The 23,252-nt window shown below is 37.8% G+C and overlaps 4 protein-coding genes across 6 annotated transcripts; all 4 read right to left on the bottom strand.

Annotated features, from left to right (window-relative positions):
• Positions 1-2,167: 2,167 nt before the first annotated feature.
• LOC127795899 (GEM-like protein 4) lies at positions 2,168-3,888 on the bottom strand. Of its 3 annotated transcripts, none has more exons than XM_052327872.1 (4): positions 3,355-3,888; positions 3,108-3,228; positions 2,773-3,001; positions 2,168-2,517 (listed from the first exon to the last, which is right to left on the bottom strand). In XM_052327872.1, exons 1-4 carry the CDS (start codon positions 3,632-3,634, stop codon positions 2,335-2,337), a joined length of 813 nt encoding a protein of 270 aa, XP_052183832.1. In that variant the 5' UTR covers positions 3,635-3,888; the 3' UTR covers positions 2,168-2,334. The 3 variants fall into 3 exon arrangements, with proteins under 3 accessions (XP_052183832.1, XP_052183833.1, XP_052183831.1); XM_052327873.1 differs by having other exon boundaries at positions 2,718-3,001; positions 3,118-3,257; positions 3,355-3,847; XM_052327871.1 differs by having other exon boundaries at positions 2,718-3,001; positions 3,118-3,228; positions 3,355-3,840.
• A 699-nt stretch (positions 3,889-4,587) lies between these two features.
• On the bottom strand, positions 4,588-5,600 carry LOC127795900 (kunitz trypsin inhibitor 5-like). Its single transcript, XM_052327875.1, has one exon. It carries the CDS (start codon positions 5,476-5,478, stop codon positions 4,843-4,845), a length of 636 nt encoding a protein of 211 aa, XP_052183835.1. The 5' UTR covers positions 5,479-5,600; the 3' UTR covers positions 4,588-4,842.
• Positions 5,601-8,244: 2,644 nt separating this feature from the next.
• On the bottom strand, positions 8,245-9,210 carry LOC127796035 (kunitz trypsin inhibitor 5-like). The gene has a single exon (XM_052328076.1). The coding sequence runs from the start codon at positions 9,122-9,124 to the stop codon at positions 8,474-8,476; it is 651 nt and encodes a 216-aa protein (XP_052184036.1). The 5' UTR covers positions 9,125-9,210; the 3' UTR covers positions 8,245-8,473.
• Positions 9,211-21,904: 12,694 nt separating this feature from the next.
• On the bottom strand, positions 21,905-22,908 carry LOC127796034 (kunitz trypsin inhibitor 5-like). Its single transcript, XM_052328075.1, has one exon. It carries the CDS (start codon positions 22,744-22,746, stop codon positions 22,078-22,080), a length of 669 nt encoding a protein of 222 aa, XP_052184035.1. The 5' UTR covers positions 22,747-22,908; the 3' UTR covers positions 21,905-22,077.
• Between the last annotated feature and the right edge of the window lie 344 nt (positions 22,909-23,252).

Raw genomic sequence — 23,252 nt, 5'->3', positions numbered from 1 at the left:
AATAAAAATTGGTATTCTATATATTATATTATTAAAAGAAGATACAGATGAAGAAATTCGAATAACAACTGTCAAGTATTTTAAATTTTTATTATATTAAACCATCTATTTATTAAAAAATAAAAAATAATAATTTAACTTCTTTAATAAGAAGTAGAGTTTTTTTTAAGGGATTCATTCCCAGTTAGATTAATAATTATATAAGTCACTTTACTACCCATATTTTTATTTAGAGTAAATTATATGAAATTTCCTATACTTAGGGTCATACGTAACTTATCTCCTGTATTTTTTATTATATCAAAAAATTCTCTTACACTTTCAAAATATTATAATCAGCCATAATTTGTTAAAATTTTATATAATTTTGTGTAATTTATTGGTTGACTAATGCAAAATTCTATATTTATTTCATATGTTAGAATTCTGTATGTAAAATTTTATATTTTGTATGTAGATTATTACACAAAATTATGTAAAATTTTAACAAATTGTGCTTAATTGTAATATTTTGAAAACGTAAGAGAGTTTTTTAATGTAATCGAAAACATATAAAGTAAGTAAGTTATGCATGACCATAAATGCATGGGATTTTATATAATTTATTCTTTAATTTAAACTCATCTATATATATATATATTGTGAAACTCAATGGCAAACAGTGGTGCTTCTTGTTTTTGTGTCCAAAGAAGTGTACGTACATTATTCAACATGTTTTGTTTGGGTTATAACAATTGGGAACGTGTTTAGTTTATGATTGCTTTAATTGTCATGTTGTTATACAGTTAATCATCAATTAATTATTTAATTAGATCGATTATAGGTAGTTCAGAGTATTTAATTCTCAAAAAGTTTTTTTTTTTATTTAAAATGTAGAATAAATTCCAACTGGGCCACTTTTAGCTTTTTAGGTTATTTTCAGGCCACCACCATATGTCATGTGTGTGGATTACTTTTTAAGTTAAAAGTCATAATAATAATAATAATAATAATTAAGAGCTTAAAAGTAAAGTAAAGCTTACGTGTATATATTATATGGATATGGTGAGCATCTCTGTTTTTATGTTACTTATAATATATATAATAACAATATTTTGACAAAATAAAGAGACTGTCGCTCACATGGGCAGCTCAGTTGATCAAGAAGGGGGCATAAAGTGTCTTTCGTGGTGAATCTTAGACCAAGACCAAGGATCGAGTTTGACAAGCGACAGTATGGGGTACCTCTCTCCAAAGTGAGAGGGGGCTCATTATGCGTGATGAGTTCGAGTCTAGCCACTGCATTTAACTGAATCACCATGATTAATCTCCTCTCACATTTTATTAGGCCGGGTGTGAGTAACGTTCGAGGTGAATGATTTCACCTTTTGGACCAAAGTGGCTGCCTATGCCTATGCCTATGCGTGGCTCGTTCACCTTTCGGACCAAAGTGACTGCCTATGCCTATGCCTGGGTAGGCAGCTAGCTGGAATGTGCATAGTTCTTTATGATGATTAATAATAATAATATAACTAATAAGGCATAGTTGCGATGGATGGATGGCGACGAAATCATTTCACTTGTCACAAGCCAGCACGTGACGGGATGGGATGGATGATGATGGCATTGGCAGCCATGACATCATCATCATCATCATCTTCTTCTTCTTCTTCTTCTTCTTCTTCTTCCATCTCCATCTGCTTGCTTGCCGAAGGAATTAGGAATTCTGGGCAGGCAGGCAGGCAGAGAGAGAGAGAGGGCCCAGCATTCAACCAGTGCAAAATAAGGTTTAAGCTTTTGTTTTGTTTGAATCGGGTTTTCTTTTTCTTATTCTCATTCCCGTTCCATTTTTTTTTTTTTTTGCCAAATTAATTAATTAGTCATCTAGTCTAACCCATTATTGAAGGGGCCGAGGGAGGGAGGGAGGGAAGGTAAAATATGAGTAGTTATTTGACTTATATATAATAATAATAATAATAATAATAATTCTACACCTCACAATATATGATGTATATTCAAATTCAATCAAAGACAGACCGACAGACAGAGAGACCGGCCGGCGGCTGCATAATGATTGATTTATAAACTCTAATTGTAGTGTATCAATTTTAATTCTGTTATTTAACTTTAGCTCTCGCAGCTGCAGCCCGCAGGCAGGCAGGCACCAGGCAGGGGATAAGCTGACTCATCATCATCAAATATATATATATATTAAGCAAATATATTTATCAAAATTACAACTTACAAATTAAAAGGATTCTCATCCATCATCACTCTCACGCTAATTTCATCATTTTACAATAATATATAGATAGATAGATAGATAGATAGATACCCCACTGCCATTATATATTGTCACCCCGTCCCGGCGCCGGAGACGGCCTTGTGCAGATTGGTGATGGCTTTCTCATAGCGAACGAATCCCATGAACCAGAACTCAAACCCGTCCTCTGTCACTATCTCTACGTACTTGTCTTCCGGTTTGTTCGCGTTCTCGCTTTCGCCGGCTCTTTTAATCTTCTCTATTGGAATTGAAACCTGTTTTGTTTCATTAACATGCATATATATGTAATTAGTGAATCGATCAATCGAAAGGGTACACACACACACACACACAATAAGTGAAGTGAAGTGAAGTGAAGTGATGGATGGATGGATGATGAAATTGAAGATGGATGGATGGATGGATGGATCGTGGATCGATGAGCAGAGGAAAAGTATATATATATATAATTAACCTTGTAACGAGTGGTGAGGAAGGGTGGTCCGGAAGGGGAGGGGAGGGGAATGGACCTTTCGCTGCAGAAGGCGATCTTGAATGTGGAGATGAAGAGGATGCCGGCGATGGGGCCGGCTGTCGTGAAGAGGTAGCACTGAGAGGCCTTGAGCAGCTTCTCCCCCTCCTCCCGCCTCATCCCGAACACGTGCCTGAATATGTTCTCCCTCCCGCCCTTCCGAAGGATTGTCGCCCCCAGACTCAACTTCCCTTTCACCGTTTCCGATAACTTGGGCCCCATTCTCACTGCATTAATTAATTAATTAATTAATTAATTTACACATATACATAATTAAGATCCCCATCCCCATGGATATATGTCAACAATTAACTATTTAATTAATTAATTTACATGTCCGTACAGTGTTCCCTAATTCTGTATGCAAAGCTGTGGGACTTCCTCCCAAGCTGCTGCTTCTTCTTCTTCTTCTTCCCCCCACCGACGCCGCCGCCGCCTACTGGATCTTCTACACCTAAATTTGCATGTTTTACAGAAATCCCTCTATCAAATCATTACAACGCACATATTTATATATACATACATATATGAATATATATGATGGATCTTGTAATTAGTTTGAGGGAGAGAAATTAATTACTTGATCTGCTTGGGGAAAGGGAGGATGAGGAGGAGGAGGGACTGTGGCATACGGTTGCTGGCTCGGATACGGAGGAGATTCTCTCTGGAGTAACAGCAGCAGTAGTATTTGATCCCCTCAACTGACGAAGAAGCTCATCATCATCATCTTCATACGGCCTGGTCAAGTACTCGTCGTCATAGTCGTCATATTTGGTCGCCATTAACGAACCTCGATCTTCCAACTCTCTCTCTCGTTCTCTGGATCGCTCGCTCGCTCGCTCGCGCAAGCATACGCGCATATATTATATTTATAGGAGGAGAAGGGCCCTACAACTGCAAGGAAGGAAGCAGGCAGGCAGGCAGCTCTCTCTCTCTCCCTCTCTCTCTCACACACACACACACAGACACACAGAAGAAGAAGAAGAAGAAGAAGAAGAAGAAGCAGATTCCAGAAGAGGAGAGGAGGCCGCTGTTCATTTGACTTTTCAACCCCCTTCCTGACGACCAAATTATACGAGTCCAATTTCAAATAAAGGCGGCCGTGGTTGAAACTCCACAGCGGGTCCCACCAGTTTGACTCTTTATTATAATAAATAAATAAATAAATACTAAAGAGTCTAACTAATGTACGAGCACAAAAAATCAAACTAATCCAACTAACTAATGCGCGTGTCCTCTTCCATTCGTTGAATTTTGTTATCATCTACCCAATTACCTAATTAGATTAGATACTATCTATCGATCTATCAGGCAGGGCCCGGCTCAAGGGATTGGGGCGTAGGCGATGATTACTAATTTAGAGGCCTTCTATAAAATAATAATAATAATAAAAATTATTAAAAACTAAAAGCTAAGAGTTAAAAAAAAAGTAAAGTAAAAAAGTAAATCACCTCAGTATTTACTTTACTCACACCTACCCTTACAAATCACAAGTCAGGCCTCACTGACTCACCTCATACATTTATTGCAGCAGGCAGGCAGTACTGATTCCTGAAGGATGAAATTGGGTCAGAAAATTTTTTGGGCCCCCAAAAATCTATGGATTGACTATTTGATGGGTTGGACTTAATTCTGTCTTTCTTTCTTTTAAAAACTACCTACTATCCAAATTTTGTAGCCCGGTTGACCCTTTCATTAGCCCATAAAAATTAATGTAATTCATTACTAGCGAGGCTGCATTGCAGGCCCAACTTAACCTCCATTCCAACAATTAATACAATATACAAACATCATACATACATACATACATATATATTGCAACAATAATATATTTTATTATATTCACCCAGCTTCATTACAAGGAAACAAGTACAGGCTTCGTTCATTCATTCTTATTGCTGATTATTATTATATATATAGTCGCTAATATTTTAATTAATTAACGTGTCTGTACGTATATAATCTCCATGCATGCAGGGAGAATTAAGTACAGACTACGTACGTACGTACAAATCAAGAGACTAATTAAGAGTGATCATGATCGGATTCGGATCGTTAATTATTAACTTTAGGCCTTCTTGAAGACGACTTTGAAGGGTTGATCGCTGATGGCCAGGTGCCTGATTCCGCTGTTGTAGAAAATGCCAAGGTCTCCACACACGGGCCTGCAGGTAATGCTGCAGACGCTGGGGCAGAAAACGAGCTTGTAAGCATCCTCATACTCCTCGATCCTGAACCAGTTGCTCAATGTCTCGGAGCCCGGGTTTCCTTCCACGCCACCGGTGGTCACCACCAACTTTCCGGTGGAGTCGTCGTCTTGCCCCAAGCTCCACACCGTGGATTGAACACAAGTGGTGGCGGCGGAGAACTTGGCGTTAAAATCGGTGACCAAGGGAACCACGGACAGGCTGGCGTTAACTGGGGAGAAGGTGACGGGGAGGCCGTGGTTGGCCTCATCTGGGTGCTGGACGACGTAGGGAGGGCAACGACGAGTACCGTTGGGGTAGGTGGTGTTGCCGAGGGTGAGGCCTCCGCCGTTACCCTGCGTGGCAGCCAGGATGTAGTAGTCGACGCCCTTGCGGAGGTCGTGGCCGTCGGTGTCTTTGACGACGACGATATCTTGAGCAAGAGCAGGGGCGCAGAGAGCCGCGGAGAGGAAGAGCAACATGAATGGTAGTGCGGGTGTCGTCGTCGTCATCGTCATATATATATATATATATATGGGCCGGTAATGGTATATGGATTTGATGCTGCTGGTAATTAAGTCGATGATGATGATGATGATGAGGGATATGGGGCCGGCGGGGAGAACTATATATATTATAAGAAGAGATCGACCGGGGGAGCCTGTGTTGTATTTATAGTAGTAGGAAGTCAAGTGGGAAATGTCAAATATTTGGGCTCCAGTACTTACCAAAAGGGTTACGGCATTGGAAATTGTGGATAACGTAACGTTTTTAGCTTTTAGATCGATGTTGCAAATTTCAAAGAGTTTATATAGAGAGAGTCTTTTGTTTCACATTTGTTGGATAAAAAGATTTTTATTTTTTATTTTTTATTTTTTATAAATATTGAGTCTATTTAGAATTATATATGAAAGTTGTGAAAGGGTTAATTAGATTTCATGAGCTTTAACTAAATTAATTAATAATCCTCAACTATTGAAAAATAATGGGTCGGTCTCTATGCTTCCTAGCTAGCTAGCTAGCTCTTGATCATCCCCTTAATTTCTCATCTATATATTCTTCTTTTTATCTATCTATTTGAACCAATTAATCTTTAATTAATTAGCTGTTGATTTTTCTTGGCAACATTCATATATATTATTTCCTATATATAAAAAATAATCTCTTATTATTGCATGAATTAATTTTTGAGTCACGATGTCTTTTCAATATATTTCGATCTCTTACTATATATTTTTACAGCCATTAATTAATTTATTTTATTGGATTCAAACAGTACTATTTTCTAATTACTCTGTTTTGTATCCTAACTAATTAAAACTTAGTTGTGAATGCACATCACATATATAAATTTTGAAGAAGTTATTATATATATATTTTAATAATAATTAGGAGATAACAATCCATCGAAATCTTAATTTGCATTATTATTTATATTATAGGTGTAAATATTATTTTTATAATATTCAAAAACATTTATTATTATTATTATTGTCACATCTCAAACAACGTACTTGTTGTATTTACTGTCCGCGGTGTGTCCCCCTGCAGGACATTAATTCCTTCTTAATTACACAATGATGATGATGATGATGTAACTGCTAGCTAATAGTTAGTTAAAAACTTGGACACGTACGTACGTACGTACGTAGTACTACGTTGGTAACGTCGACGACGGACTTCTCTATTAATTAATTGCTAACTACCCATTCAATCTTCCGTACCATTATTATTATTATTATTACTTCTCTATTCTCTTCTTCTACGTACTACTGCATATATATATATATATATGCGCCACCCACCCACCCACAACAACTTAATCAAACCCGGCACCCAATCTGTCACGTTCTCTCAAATTATTTCTACTATCATTTATATTAGATAGTGTGGTACACGTACAATTTTGGGAATTTATCAGATAATGTTTAACACTTAATAAATTAATTAAAATTTAACACGTTTCTTGAGTTTGAGGACCTTCCTTCCAAATTTTTCAATCACTATCTATTAATTTATATATATATGTGTGTGTGTGTGTATTTATTATATATGGTTTAGTATGTTGTGGCCAATTTGATAAGGATAAGTTTGCATTTTTTATTTATTTTTAAAGATATAGCTAATTAAGAACTGTCAGCCCAAAATTACATGAAAATAAAAATAATAATATTTTTTTTTAAAAATAAGAAATAAAAATGCAAGTTAGTGTTCGATTCGATAAAAGTTTATTCTTTAAAATAAACAAACTAACTTTGAACATAACTTTAAATATCGACTTGTAAATAGGCTGAGTTTGAATTAAGTAAAATTCAACTCTTTAAAATTATAAATATATTCAATTAAATGTTCGTGAATATTAATGAATTTGATTAGTGTTGATGTTAGGAATTGATTGACCGTGATTTGTTTGTCCACACTGAGAAAGTGAACATAATGTATGCAAATAAGTTTTACGTGATTCGGCCTGGTTATTTAGCAGAGGAACAGTATGTTATTACCCGTCCCTATATAATGGTTTTCGACCCTATTTTATAGTATGAGGTGTTTACAATTTGAATAAAATCTAAAATAAAAATATCATATCATGAAGATAATATTTTCTTATGAGTTCCACCTAATTAATCAAAAACAGATTCCGCATTTGCAGGGATCTGATTTGTCTTAGATTAGAAATGTTGACTTCTTCTTTAACTATTTTTGATAAATATGCTATTTTTTCGCAGTGCAAATTGAATAATCTGATGACGTGTTTCGTAGTTTAAGACATTTCGCGATCTGAGTCTAGTCGACGTGATTTGCAACCTCTCCCTAATGTCTTCAACCCGAGACTTACTGGGCTTTGAAGCATTGGGCCAATCTACTGGACCGTTTTCAACCCATATAGTGTGGTCTAGAAAATACCCATAACAATTAGAAACTTATAAACATGCTCAATTAAAAATTTATGAATAATTAGTGAATAAATTTGTTTATAAATATATTAATACATTTATTTATAATTTTATAAATATATTTTTTAACATAAAATGATTAAATTTTAAATTACGATAAAAAATATAATTAATTTAAATATGTTTAAAATTATTATATATATTAAATTAATCATACAACATGATATGATATATATATATATAAACAAAATAATAAATTAAGTTTAAGTTATAAATTATGACGATCGCGAGCTCGAATCAAGTTTTAAGGTTTTAATTTAGAAATTAGCTCGCGATGGCAATAAACAAGAGTATATATAGAAAAGCAATTGGTATCCATACAATACAAAGTACACAACAGTCCTCTCAACTTCATTTATTTATTTATTTGAGACATCATCACATGACGTTACGTTATTATCCAATTATATTTAGATAAACATATATGTATATATATATATATATAGACTGCCGTCACTTATTTATTTTTGAAACTTCAGGTATTACATCGTAACAATATTGCTTGCTGCTGTTCCATTCACGTACGTACGGAGACGAGAGGCAGCCATGACATACTTCATTAGGCGGCCGCCTTCTTAAACATGACTCTGAAGGGCACATCGCTGAGCGCCAAATGCCTGGTTCCGTACCCGTCAATGTAAATCCCAACGTCTTTACAGATCACCTTGCAGTAGTTGCAGACTGTCGGGCAGTAAAACAGCTTGTAATCATCGTCCTGCTTCTCGATCTTGAACCAGTTGCTTAGAGTTTTGCGACCCGGGTTCCCTTCAACGCCGCCCGTCGAGATCAAGTGCTGCCCGTCGTGACTGTCCAGCCTCCAGACGGTGGATTGAGCGCAGATGGTTGAGACGGACGGGAACTTCACGTTGAGATCCGTGGAGAGGCGGATGACGCCTTTCTTTGGGTCCACCGGAGTGAAGCTCACAGGGTGACCCTTGCTGACCTCCGATCGCTCCTGGACGACGTCCAACGGGCAAGTGGAAAAGGTGGCATTCCGCGGGCCGAGAGTGACGCCGCCGCCTTTGCCGCGGAAGACCGGAAGAATGTAATACTCGGTGCCCGCCCGGAGCTTCTTGCCATTGATGTCGCGCACCGCATCAGGGGAAGAATCGGCAGCAACCAGCAGGTGGAATGGGGCAGAGACAGAGAGACAGAGAAGCAGCAGCAGTAGTCGTACTGGCGTTTGGGTGCATGACGAGGGCGAGGCCATGGTGAAAAGGGAAGCAAGCTAGCTCTCAGCTTAATTATAGCTATTAAGGAGGAGGATGATATTAGCAACTAGTTGTAGTATAAGAAGAGACGAGGAGGGAGCTTGAATTTATAGGGGAGGGGCGCCGGCGGGGGCGGGCGGAACCCTTAGTAAAGGGTAACGAGCATGAGGTTTAGGTTGAAGCGTTAGTCTATTAATTAAAATCTCTATGCATTTTCCATCCGTGGAGCACGCGGCATCTCTAGACTCTAGCAAAGTCTTAGACGCATGGATCCAATTTCCAATGAGTGAAAATTAAGTAACTTTTAAAAAAAGGCCAAAAGACTAGTCAATGCCACTTATCCATTCATTCATTGGCAATAATATTGGACTTTGACAAACTGTAGTATTCGTATCTAAAAATAACTAACTTTTATTTCTATTTCCAATTAATTATATAAAATATATTTAAAAAATGGTTTCGAATTTCTTATGGGTGCACTACAAAAAAAAATGACATTTAACGATGGATATTTCCGTTGCTAAAACGTCAAAATTCATCGCTAATTTTTTTAACGACGGATTTAGTGACCGACAACTTCCTGTCTCTGAAAATGGCATCGCTAAATTTTAGCGACGGGACAATTAAAAATAAATATTATTTTAGCGATGAAAAGTTTTTCATCACTAATACACATTAAAAAATAAAATATTCAAAAATTAAAATAAATTAGAATTAGCTATGGAAACAATTCCGTCACTAATCAGCGACGGAACCGTTTCCGTCGTTTACCCTTATTTAGAGAAAAAATAAAATAAATAAAATAATTATGGCATTCCAGGCAAACACGGGCGCTAGGTGGCTAGGCCGGTAAGCACCTAGTAGCTCCCCCTTAAATCGTCACGTGTAGTGCTCGGAAATTAATTGTAGCGCACTCATTTCTTCCCTCCTTAGTTTCAATCCTAGGTCCTTTATGTGCTGGGCGCCAGGTGGCGCGACCGCTACATGTCAAGTGGCTCCCCCTTAACCCGCAGCGTGTAGCGATGGAAAATTAATCCCAACGCACTCCTTTCTTCCCTTCTCAATTTCGATCCCAGGTCCCTTGCGCGCGTACAACTGTCTGAGCTGCAAGTCTTCTTAATATATACTCTGCACATATTAATTATATATTAAATTTAGCTACTAACCATTTTAAATTCATAAATTAAAACTTAAAAAAATAAATCTTGTAAATTTTAATTCAACTAATGTACCACTTAAATGTTGTAATTAATTAATCTCTTAAATATTTAAATTTTATTTGATTCAAAATTAGTTTAATACATATTTGTTATCATAAATTTTACAATATCATATCAATTTATATATTTTGGTTTGTAAATAAAATACATAAAATATGCATTTAATACTAAAGAACTTTAATTTTTATTTAATTTTTTTTACTTGTTTAGCAACGAGGTACTCCCACCGCAAATAAATTTTAATATTTATTTAATTTTTTTAAATATATAATTAATAAATTTTAATTTATTTTTTTCTTTTTTAGTGATGAATTAGTACTGTCACTAAAGTTTTTAATTATTAATTTAATTTTTCAATTATATATTTAATTTTTTTATTATTTATTTAATTTTTTTATTATTTAGTGATAAAATATTATGTTGCTGAATAATATTAACTTAATTAAATAAAAAATTAAAATTTAGCGACGAGTCACACCCGTCGCTACAAAATAAAAATGCAAAATTTAGCAACGAAACAACCCTCGTCGCTAAAAAATAAAAATAAAATAAATATAAAATACAAAATTTAGCTCTAAAAAGTAAAAAATAAAAATGTAAAATTTAGTGACGGGACAACGCCTATCGCTAAAAAATAAAAATAAAATAAGTAAAAAATACAAAATTTAATGATAGGGTCACCCCGTTGCTAAAAAATAAAAAATAAAAAAGCAAAATTTAGTGACTAGAGAACCCTGTTACTAAAAAATAAAAATAAGATAAATAAAAAATATAAAATTTAGCGATGGGGTCACCCTGTTACTAAAAAAAAGAATAAATTAAAGAATTTTAATTATTTAGCGACATAATATTCGTCGCTAATTCAGTCGCTAAATTTAAAAAAAAATAAAAAATGTAGCGACAGAATTTTCGTCTCTAATTAGCGATGGGACAGCCCCCGTGACTAAATCCACCACTAAATTACGGATTTTTTGTAGTGGTGCTTTTTGGATAGAGTTAAGTAAGCTGGCCCAATCTCTCGAAACTCAACGGGCCTAAGGCCGAGGTTGTCAATGTAAGGTCGCACGTCGCTGAAACCTGAGCTTAAACCGCAGAACTAAGCGAACTCACAACGATACTTTCAACTCCCTGGCCAAACCGTTCAACTCACATTATAAAAAGACTATAGAATAATCAGAGATGATATCTACATGCATTATATGAGACAAATCAAATGCCTAAAATCACGGTGTTCGTTCCTAATGATTCAAAAACGATAAGAAAATGCCATCCATGGAGCAGAATTCTTCTACATTTAGAATTCATTCAAATTGTAAACATATCATTCTATAAAGAGGGGTCAATATAATTACTGTAAAAGGGGGACAGGCAATAATGAACTGTTACTCTGCTGGAATAACCAGAGAAACAGTCGTAGATCAGGCATCAGTCAGACGGAACCACGTAAAAACATTTTATTCTTTGTTTCGTTATATTCTTTCCTTTAGTCTCGTGTTTGTTGCTTCACTACAGGTTCTCGAACTCTAGTCAACCAATTTCGAACGTCGACATTTTGGCGATAAAATGAGGGTTCGCTTTGATCGCTAGCCATGGTAAGAGGAAGGCATGAAGCTTTAATGCAGTGGCCGATTAGCTAGAGAATCACTGTAATAAACCGCAGGATGTTCTGTCAGTCGTGGGACCCATTGTTTTTGCAGCGTGTGCCTTTGTTCCATCACAGACTAGAGTCACTGTCGGCATGTCCCCACTAGCTCCTGTCCAACCTGTCGCTCCGACCGCAGGGATGGAGATGATCCAAGTTTAGCAACAACGCCAAGAAGTATTAGAGAATACAGTCATGTAGCTCGCTGAAGCAATTAGGGCCCTGGCCCAAGCTGACACGCAGGTTATCCAGAGACCACCGAAAATCCCTTCACTCTGGAGGATTCGCTAGTCGTGGGAGGAGAGGCCTCAACTGGGCGAGGAGGACATCGGAGATAATTACCCTCCCCCAAGTCGTCATTCCCCAGAGCAAGAGAGCGGGCCGTCAGGTGATTGTAGGCCCAGGGATCTGCTGACTCGGACAGGACCGTTGAAGAGTTGTTTCACAGAGTTCGACAATTGGAGGCTCAACAAGGGATTCGCGGCCGGAATAATGGCTATGGGGAGATGACACCATTCACCAGGGAAGTTGAGCTCGAACCTCTCCCTCATAGGTTCAAAGTTTCGAGTATGCCGCAGTATAATGGGGATAGTGATCCCTATGACCACCTGGACACGTTCAATGTCTAGATGGATTTACAGACAACTAGCTCACTGGTCAAATGTAGCGTATTCCCAGAGACCTTCGGCAATATTCCCCGTGCTTGGTTAAGAAGACTTCCGCCTCGTAGCATTGGCAGTTGGGAGGAGTGTTGTAACGACCTACTCCCACTTTTAGGTGCCACCGATGAATAATTAACCGGATTACTCACACGACAAACCAACTAGATAAGGGTTAGACTATGTTTTATCAAGAAACGCCCTAGGCGAGCACTACACTTCGTCCCTCTCTTCGCTCCACTCGAGGAATTGATCCCTAAACATAGATAAGGAAACACAATGAAACGAGACTCGAAACCCGAGTGAGCTTCACCTTTCTTTAGCTCACCCTACAATAAGCCAAAGCTGACCCAAGCACAAAAACTAGCACATCAAACATCTACTGAGTATTGGGGATTTATGAGAACATATATTTTCGATCCTTACTTGATCCGAAACTCAGCTCCACTGCGCTAACGCCATAAACATCAAACAATCTCACAATAACCTATCACTCTATGATAATTACAACAACTAAATGCATCTAGCGCTTAACAACATATTCATTCACACAAGGGTACATATACATACCACCACATAAATACATATAAAAGATAATAAAATACACAAGCTCAGGAAACACCACTAGTTGCCATAACAGCCTCTCGGCATCATCCCTGCTTGCTTCTGGACTTGCATATCAACAACACGAGATAAAACCTCATGAGTCATAAAGACTCAGTAAGGGTGCAGTGTATAAGTAAATGAAGCATGAGAGAGCATGTAATGTAGAATGCAATGCAAATGGGTAGTCTTTCATGCTTTCATAACCTCCATAGGTTAAGGCATCAACCAACCATTCCCACAACACTAGTCTTCCATATGGCCATAGGTACACTAGAACACATATCATGCAAATATTGACCACTACATGCTACTCTTAAAAAAACACTTACAAATGCAAGCAAGACCACGTCCTTGGGGTTATCCTTAACTGGATCGAAGTCTTATCTCTGCCAAGGGTGAGAACGCTTGACTGAAATCCGAACTCCTCTAGGGTTATCACTTCTTCGGTATGTAGAACCTAGACACAATCAGAGAAAACCCCACATATATCAGACACTAAACCCAGGCCTTTGCTTTTGCTTACACTGTAAAATCACTCGACAACAACTTCCAAACAACCCCAACCATGGCACAAACCAACCATCCCTTCACATTATATTATCTCACATAATGAACTTAACTTGAAAAGAAAATATGAAATTACCTCAATCAGTTTGGGGAAGTAAACCGGCCAAACGCCCACACTGGCATCGCCTCTTAGACTGCCATATTGGGCCCGAATCCCATTTTTGATCCCTAGAACACTACTTGTGACCCAAATTAATTTCCATAATTTTTTCCCATTTTTTTGGAATTTTTCAGCTATTTTTCCCTTATTTTTTTTATTTTTTTCCAAATTTCTTTTATTTTTCTTCTTCTTCTTGTTCACCATCTTCTTCTTCCGCGGCTCTTGCGTGCACACCAGCCCACCAACTCGATCACCGCCTACTAGGCCTCCGCTGAACATCGCTGTCGCCTGCTGCACCACTGCACACTGCCGCATTCGACTGCTAACCGCAGCGAGCAGCAACCTAGTCGACCTCCCGCGCGGAGTAACATGCTGCAACTCCTGCGCTAGCCATGGCCATAGCTGTTGCTCCACCTTCGAGGCTGCCTCATTCAGCCACCACTGACGCCTCCGCGTGCCACTGCACGCCCCTACGTGCTGCTTCTACTCTGCTAGGCCTTTCTCATTAGGCAGCTAAGGCCACTACCTCCGCTGCCTCTGATCGGCCATCGCTTCCTCTCTTGATCGCCATTTCTTCCAACGCTCAGGCCCAAGCTCTCTCACCCAGTCTCTCTTTCTCTCTCGCTCTTTCTCGCACGCGAGCGTAATATCCCTATTTCCCTCAGCTGCTCTCTACTCTCGACCCTTATTCTCTCATTTACAAATCTCATGGGGAGGAAGCTTCCTCCCCATTTTCGCACAACATATATATATATATATACACACACACTAATCCCACTTAATTCTCATAATTCCACTTGAGGAGATTATTATTTGCACTTGGAGATTTTTATAATAGCACTTGGACCCTACAAGCATTGAATAATTATCATCAAGCTACTTAAATTATTGCTTTCTTCGAAATTAATATCCGACTTCTACTTAGGAATACCAATTTCATCCCTACGCCTGCACGATACCTTTATTCCACCTGAAAACATCTCAGGATTGCCTCACTCGTAAAATTGGACCACCCCTCGGGTCCCCTCACCTTCCTGAAGGTCCCATACTACCATTCGGTACCGGCACCCATTCGGGTTTACACGGATTTTATTTTGAAAATTATTCCCGATCGGACTGCTTCCAGCATCATTAACTTCATCTCGAGGCGCTCACCAATCTCATGCCATATTCCAGAATATCCAAGTCTCGGGCCTGCCCAAAATTCGGTAATTTTATTAATTAATTTTTTGAAACCGACTCTCGGCCTTCCAGAATCACCCGAGATCCTTTTCAAATAATCGAAAATTATTTATTTTCCAACACCATGTAATACGGGGTATTACAAGTGTCAATGGAGGTTTCTCAATTAATATAAGGTGTTAACAAGGTAGCTTGCCCAGCCATGCCACCTTGCCATTGTGTTCCAGAGGACAAACGAGCTCTTGAAAGACTACATTGCCAATTTTAGGTGCGAGGTGATCAATGTTGAAAATCCCTCCTATGAAAGCATGCTGACTGTAATCTCTGCAGGCCTCCGCAAGGATGAGAAGCTCTATGAGAGTATTTATAGGTCCCTTGTTAAAGATTTGGGGGAATTTTATTTACCAGCTACCAAGAAGATCTAGGGGGAGGAATCGTTTGGCTCGAAGAAGCTCGTCGGACATAAAGAAGAGGATAGGAGCTCTAGCCAGAACAAAAAAAAAGAATAATGGAAGCAATGGAAGGTCCGGGTTTGACGCTACAATGTCGGAGATCTTGTATTGCGCCTAATACTTCCCGAAGCTTGCAAGGCCAGTGACGACACACTAAGTCCTAATTGGGAAGGACCCTTCGTCATCAAAAAAGATTTGGGAAAATAACGTATCACTTGGAAAATATAGATGGGGCTATTCACACATGCTTGGAATGTGGAGCACCTCTGTTCTTATTTCAAATGAATGTAATTGTTCTTACTTATGCTCCAACTTTTTGTTACAATTAATTCTCATTATTTTGATCGAAATTTATGAATTTTCATTCAGTAAGCTTATTGCACTTTATTCCTGTTTATATTCGATTGAATGTCCTTAAAATTGGGGGTAGAGATACCATGGTTTGCGAGCTGGGGCCCATTCATCTTAGACACCATGTCATGGTTTACGACTTAACTGTGCATTCATCTTTGTCCTCCCCTAGGTTGTGGTTTTTTAGCAGATGACCATTGATCTTGACCTAATGTCATGATTTGATACCTACCTGAGCAACTACTTCCATTAATGATTTCGAGCTAAGGGTTCACTAGTTGGAGTCCTTTCATCTTGACTCAAGTCATGGTATGTGACCTGCTTGGGTGTTCCCTCTCTACTCGCTAAACTTGTAAAAACCCATGGTATGTTAACTGGGATCAGCTTATGATCAACCTGAACATATAGCTTGGTGATACAAGTCAGTGAAATGGGAGCCATGGTATGTTAGCTGAGATCGCAGTATGATCTACTTGGACATATATCTCAATAAGGTTTTCAATATGATCCACATATTATCTTGTTATGACGCATTAACTGAGACTTGGTTCGATTTAATTATCATCTCGTCAATGGATTAATACTGTTTTTCCATTACGGCTAGATGTCAGGATGTGTTAACTAAGGTTTGCCTTGATTTGCCTAAGTATGGCTGTTTGTGACCTACTGGACACATATCTTGATTGTTGATTATTACGTCCATCTGAACATGTGCCTTTGGGTTTATCTTAATTTATATTTGGAAGATTCATTCCAAGCTTATATTCTGAATAGCTCCTGTAATACCCGAGAGTAATTTGAGGACAAAAATGATATTTGATAAAGGGCGTAAATGAAATTTTGGGAAAAATAAGACTATAAGGCACACTAGCACAACTTTAGACGACCGAATTAGTCAGAAGGAGTACTTCGGACCCTAGATAATTAAGAAAAATGGTATAGTACCATCGAGTAGAATAAATTATGATTTTTGGTGATGAAAGAAATGAGATCGGGAACAGTTTTCGGTACAGCAAAAATACAACTGCCAATTAGGTCGTAGTACCGAATTGTTATAGACGATGTCCGAAAAATCAATGGAGTTTGTATAGGACTAATATTTGATGTATAGAACAACCCTTAAATGGTTTCGGGTTGAATCAAATGGATTTGAGGTCAAATCAATCAATCGGGCCTAAGTGTAATTTTCTAAAAATGCCCGAAGGAGGTCAAAACGGTAATTTTTTGAAAGTTTCAAGGGAGAAATGAAAAGTACTAATCTTGAGGGTCTTAGTGATGGTGTTGGAAAGATCAGGGGCTTGAGGATAAGGACCAAAATGCATAAGAAAATTTCATGGGGGCCAAACTGTAATTTTTAGAAAATTCGTATGCACATGGCAGATCTGGCCGAGATTTTGGCCTGAAATTCCGACGATTTGGGCAGCCTAGGGTCGTCAGGGAGTGGCCTAGGGTGGTCTAGGAGGCGTGGGGAAGAAGCCTTGGCCGGAAATCGGCCACGTGGGGGTCGAATTTGGCTATAAATAGCCAAGGGTTTCGACCGAAAATGAAGCAGCAAATTGCTCGATTTCGAGGATGAATCGAGGGAAGCCAATAAGGGGCTTTTGATCCTTGGGTCAAGAGGAGAAATCCTGGTACGTTTCGTGAATTTTGGAAGTGGTTTGAAGGTGTTTTGGGGGCAGATCGAAAAAAGAAGCGGACGACCATACCGCACCTGAAACGGCTCGATCGAGGGTCTTGCCGGAGGTCTTTTGGCCTGAAAATGATGGCATCGGGATCGACTTGAAGCAAGCTTCCAGGAGGTGTGGTCGACATCAAATTTCGGTCGCCGGCCGTCAATCAGCTCGCCAGAGAAGACAAGGCGCGTGCAGTGCACGCGCTGTCTTCACTCGCAGAAACGCGCCTAGGTGCGTGGGGGCGCGTGCCATGTAGGTAAATTCTAATTTTTTTTTTCAAAATTCTTAGAAAATTATTTTATGAATTATTGTGTAAAAATATTTGAGAAAATAGATCTGTAGATATTTATTTTGAATTATTAGCAAAGAAAAATAGGAGAAAATAAGAAAATGTGAGAAAATTAAGGAGAAATTTATATTTTAATAATTATTGGGTGATTAGGGTACCTTGTGGCTTGAGGTAAAGTGACTCGTGCAAAGTGAGAAAAGGGCACGCAAATCGAGGCAGGCACGCAAATCGAGGCAAACCGCACTTTTCAAGAAGAATTTGAATTGCACCTAAAGGTAAGTGTTCTCCCTCAACTTTGTTTTGACTTGTGAGTGGTTCTACCCGAAAAGACTTTAAGTGACATGTGAATGGTTTACTGTAAATGTTCATCCCTATGGCTTGGTTTATTATGGTTGTCCAAACAATTATTTACACATGCATTGAATTTCGTACGGTAAATTGCATACATCGAAATGTTGATTTTAAGCTATGCATGTTATGATTTTCGACATTGGCTTGTTTTGTGTCGTCCATGTGGGACGTGGGTTGGTAACTTGTGACGTAGCCCAGAGTGACAGTACTCGAGATGCGTACCTAGGATTAATGCTAGGTGACCCACTTGGGACGGGGCTGAGACGGACTTCACCCTACGGGACCCAAGTGGCGGGGCTGAGAGTGGACACCACCCCGGTTGTTGGCTCAAATGGCGGGGCTGTGAGTGGACCCCACCCCAGGTTCCTTTGAGCAATAGCATTAATGCTGAGGTGACGTCGATTCCGAGGATAGTGCTGATGTGACACTCTTGGGGCTAGGGTTGCGTTGGGTTTTGGAATGCTTTTGAGTAGGAGCGTAAAGCCTAACAATGACAATGGGGTGATTCCCAGGTTCATATGTCGAGGTTGTTCCTCTTAAGCAGGATTATTTTGCCAATGGGCCAAAGTGGTCGTGTCGCCTTTAGAGAGATTGCATTTTCCTCGGTTAGGGTTAAATGGTATGTGGGATTCTCTTAGGCTGGTGCATGTCAGGATTTATCGATTTTATATATGATCTTGCATATCTGCATGAAAATGTTTTTGAACTCTCACTTAGATGATTCAGCATCTAATTTGGACTATGTCCCTGGAATATTCAAACGTTCCAGGTGAAAGCAGTGGTGCCAAGGGAAAGAATGTCATCGAGATGTAGCTGCTATGTTTTCGTAGGTTTTGTCTATGATTACGATGTTCAGAGGTTATGTAATATTTTGATATTTTCATGTGAAACATCGATTTGGATATTGTAAAGGAATTGTCAGTTATATATATTTGAGGTTTCGATCTTACTTCCGCTGATGTGATTGATACTACTTGTCTTAATCTATTGATTCTTAAATTTTGATATGCTAAGAAGGTACGATCGGGATTGTCGGGAAATGATTATGACGAGGGCATGTATATCGAGGGACTTATGTTGAGTGTTTGATGTTGAAAAAAAAAAAAAATTTCTCAAAATCTCGAGTTAATGCACGTTCTGGGAAAACGGGACGTTACAGCTCCTTTCAAGTTATACTCTCAGGCCTATCCCGAAATATAGAAGTTTCCTGAAGCTTGCTTTAAGTTATATCCTGGAAATTAGTTCAAAGTGTTATGCCGTCAAGTCTCATTTATACTGCAAGTTTGATTGGGTTGAGTTCGTGAAAAAATTTAAAGCAAAAGGCACATGTTCAAAGAATATTAAGTTTGATTGAGAAAGTACTTATATTACAAAACAAAAAATAGAAACAGGAAGCGAAAAGAAGCCTTAGCAATGAGTAGTTATTTCTTTAGCTGGCTGACCCTCGACGTTCTCAGCTAGTGGGCGGCCTCGCTTTGGTCTAGCAAGGTGGAAGTCTCGGCAACTTTTTCCTCAGCAACTTGAGCTGCAAACCTCTTCACCTCAACAACTTCCTCACTAAAAAAGAAGAAATCCATTTCTAGATACTTCACTCACAAGGTGAAGAGAAACCCCAAACTAGTATCGGATTAGGCCTTTTCGTGCACCTTGACTATCTGGGCTTCCACATCCGCCTTGATCTCATCAACGGCCCTGTCCACCATCTGCTCGCACTCATTAACTCGATCGACGGCCAGTTTCAACTCATCATTCATCTTCTTCAACACCTTCTCGGCCTTCTTCTTCTTCTTCTTATTATTATTATTATTATTATTATTATTATTATTATTTCATGAAGGGGGATGAGTGTTCCAAAGACGTTGACAGATGAAAAATCAAAGCATACTATTCTCTACTGCATATACTGATATACGCCACCAACTTAATCAAACCCATCCGTCACGTTCTCTCAAATTTCTACTATAATTTATAATAGATAGTGTGGTACACAATTTTGGGAATTTATCAGATAATGTTTAACATTTAATAAATTAATTAAAATTAAAAATTTTCAATCACTATCTATTAATTTATTTACTTTCTCCCAATTTTATATATATCTATTAATTTATTTTTTATTTTTAAAGATAACTAACAACTTCCGGCGTAAGTTACACGAAAATAAAAAAAATAATTTTTTTAAATAAGAAATAAAGAAATGAGAAAAATATATAAATAATAAAAATATAAAAGTCTTTTTTATAAATATAATATTTAATAAAATTTATAAAAATAATAATTATTTAATTAAATATAAATATAAATTCCATAATTTATCCAAATAAATATAAACACGAGTTATTTTTATTTTTAACGCGATCATTGAGGCAGCAAAGACAAAATTATTTTCATCTTTGATATGGTTGTGGAACAAAAAAACACATTTTCAAATCAGAAATACATTCCCAGTATTTTTTTAACATTGCAGCATTGAAACCTTCTTAAAATTATAACAATGGTTGAAATTTATTTTCTTTAATATTCCTTCATATTTCGGGATAGAAAAAAATATTTTGAAAACTCCAAAATAACATCATTTCAGTGCATCAGAGCCTTCATTGGATTCAAACACCATCCAAAGTAATTAGTACAAACAAAGAGTAAATGGATATTGCATTCCTATTCCTATCTATTCCTTGGTAAATATATTATTTTTTATAATATTTTATTAATTAATATATTGGTATTATAATAATTATATTATAATACCAAATGTGAGTGTATGTGTGTCAAAATGTTTCTTCAACCAATATTATAAATCAATCCAATTAGCTAATATATAAATATATATATATATAGAGAGAGAGAGTGAGAAACGCTACCACCCACAAATAATTCTTACAAATTAAAGGGACACAGAAGTTGATAACAGTTCTATTTAAATATATAATAATCTCATCTAAAATTAAAAAAAAATATTAACTAATATGAATTATTATTAATTTTGATTAGGATTACAAATGAGCCAAATCATTCGTGAACAAGTTAGTGTTCGATTCGATAAAAGCTTATTCATTAAGATAAACAAACCTAACTTTAAATATTGACTTGTAAACAAGTTGAGTTTGAATTAAGTAAAACTCAATTCGTTAAAATTACAAACGTATTCAATTAGAAATTCGTGAATATTAATGAATTTGATTAGAAATTTGTAAACATAGTTGATTAAAAAGTTTATGAATAGTTAGTGAATAAATCTGTTTATAAATATATTAATATATTTATCTATAATTTTAGAAATATATTTTTAACATAAAATGATTAAATTTTAAATTATGATAAAAATATAATTAATTTAAATATGTTTAAAATTATGATATGTATTAATTTAATCATAAAACATGATATAATATATATATATATATATGATAATAAATTAAGTTTAAGTTATAAATTATGACGATCTTGAGCTCGAATCAAGTTTGAAGGTTTTAACCTCAAATTTTTTGGTCTAGTCATTGCGTCTGGCTGGGTCACCATGATTAACCTCCTCCACGTTTTATTAGGCCGGGTGTGGGGGACGCCCGAGCTGGACAATTTCACCTTATAGACCAAGTTTGAAGGTTTTAATTTAGAAATTAGCTGGCGATGGCATTAAACAAGAGTATAGAAAAGCAATTGGTATGTTGGCAGCCATACAATACAAAGTACATAACAGTCCTCTCAAGTTTATTTATTTATTTATTTATTTGAGACATCATCGGATTACATTATCCAATTATATTTGGATAAACATACATATATATATATATATATATAGACTGCTGCTGCTGTTCCATCCACGTACGTACGGTGACGAGAGGCAGCCATGACATACTTCTTTAGGCGGCCGCCTTCTTAAACATGACTCTGAAGGGCTTATCGCTGAGCGCCAAATGCCTGGTTCCGTACCTGTCGATGTAAATGCCAACGTCTTTACAGATCACCTTCCCCTTGTTCTTGCAGCGGGCGTAGTAATTGCAGACTGTCGGGCAGTAAAACAGCTTGTAATCATCGTCCTGCTTCTTGATCTTGAACGAGTTGCTTAGAGTTTCGCGACCGACGCCGCCCGTCGAGATCAAGTACCGCCCGTCGTGCTTGTCCAGCCTCCAGACGGTGGAATAATATTGAGCGCAGATGGTCTCGACGGGCGAGAACTCCACGTTGAGATCCGTGGAGAGGCGGATGAAGCCTTTCTTTGGGTCCACCGGAGTGAAGGTCACAGGGTGACCCTTGCTGACCTCCGAGCGGTCCTGGACGACGTCCAACGGGCAATTGGAAAAGGTGGCATTCCGCGGGCCGAGCGTGACGCCGCCGCCTTTGCCGCGGAAGACCGGAAGAATGTAATACTGGGTGCCCGCCCGGAGCTTCTGGCCGTCGATGTCGCGCACCGCATCAGGGGAAGAATCGGCTGCAACCAGCAGGTGGAATGGGGCAGAGACAGAGAGACAGAGAAGCAGCAGCAGTAGTAGTAGTAGTGGCGTTTGCGTGCATGGTGAGGGCGAGGCCATGGTGAAAAGGGAAGCAAGCTCTAGTTCAGCTTAATTATAGCTATTAAGGAGGAGGGTGATATTAGTAACTAGTTGTAGTGTAAGAAGAGATGAGGAGGGATCTTGAATTTATAGGGGAGGGGCGCCGGCGGGGGCGGGCGGAACCCTTAGTAAAGGTTAACGAGAGCCTGAGGTTTAGGTTGAAGCGTTAGTCTATTAATTAAAATCTCCATGCATGGTCAGATCTATCTGTGGAGCACGCGGTATCGTACTCCAGCATCTCTAGACTCTAGCAAAGTTTTAGACACATGGATCCAATTTCCAATGAATGAAAATTAAGTAACTTTGGAAAAAAAAAGGCTAAAAGACTAGTCAATATGCCACTTACCCATTCATTCATTGGCCATATATATATATTAGACTTTGACAAACTGTAATATTCATATCTAAAAATAACTAACTGTTATTTTCTATTTCCAATTAATTAAATGAAAAATATTTAAAATATGATTTCAAACTCTTATAAA

The sequence above is a fragment of the Diospyros lotus genome, chromosome 2 (genome assembly GCF_014633365.1).
Source record: "Diospyros lotus cultivar Yz01 chromosome 2, ASM1463336v1, whole genome shotgun sequence".
NCBI classification, from domain to species: Eukaryota; Viridiplantae; Streptophyta; class Magnoliopsida; order Ericales; family Ebenaceae; genus Diospyros; species Diospyros lotus.
The sequence above is the reverse complement of the archived record's forward strand: the minus strand, read 5'-3'. Positions and strand labels throughout refer to the sequence as shown.

Coding starts and splice junctions, on each gene's coding strand:
- LOC127795899 (XM_052327871.1), bottom strand. CDS start 3,634: ATGCGCGTATGCTTGCGCGAGCGAGCGAGCGAGCGATCCAGAGAACGA. Junction 3,229..3,354: donor CCTTTCCCCAAGCAGATCAA/GTAATTAATTTC, acceptor ATGCAAATTTAG/GTGTAGAAGATCCAGTAGGC. Junction 2,518..2,717: donor TCCTCACCACTCGTTACAAG/GTTAATTATATA, acceptor GAAACAAAACAG/GTTTCAATTCCAATAGAGAA.
- LOC127795900 (XM_052327875.1), bottom strand. CDS start 5,478: ATGACGATGACGACGACGACACCCGCACTACCATTCATGTTGCTCTTC.
- LOC127796035 (XM_052328076.1), bottom strand. CDS start 9,124: ATGGCCTCGCCCTCGTCATGCACCCAAACGCCAGTACGACTACTGCTG.
- LOC127796034 (XM_052328075.1), bottom strand. CDS start 22,746: ATGGCCTCGCCCTCACCATGCACGCAAACGCCACTACTACTACTACTG.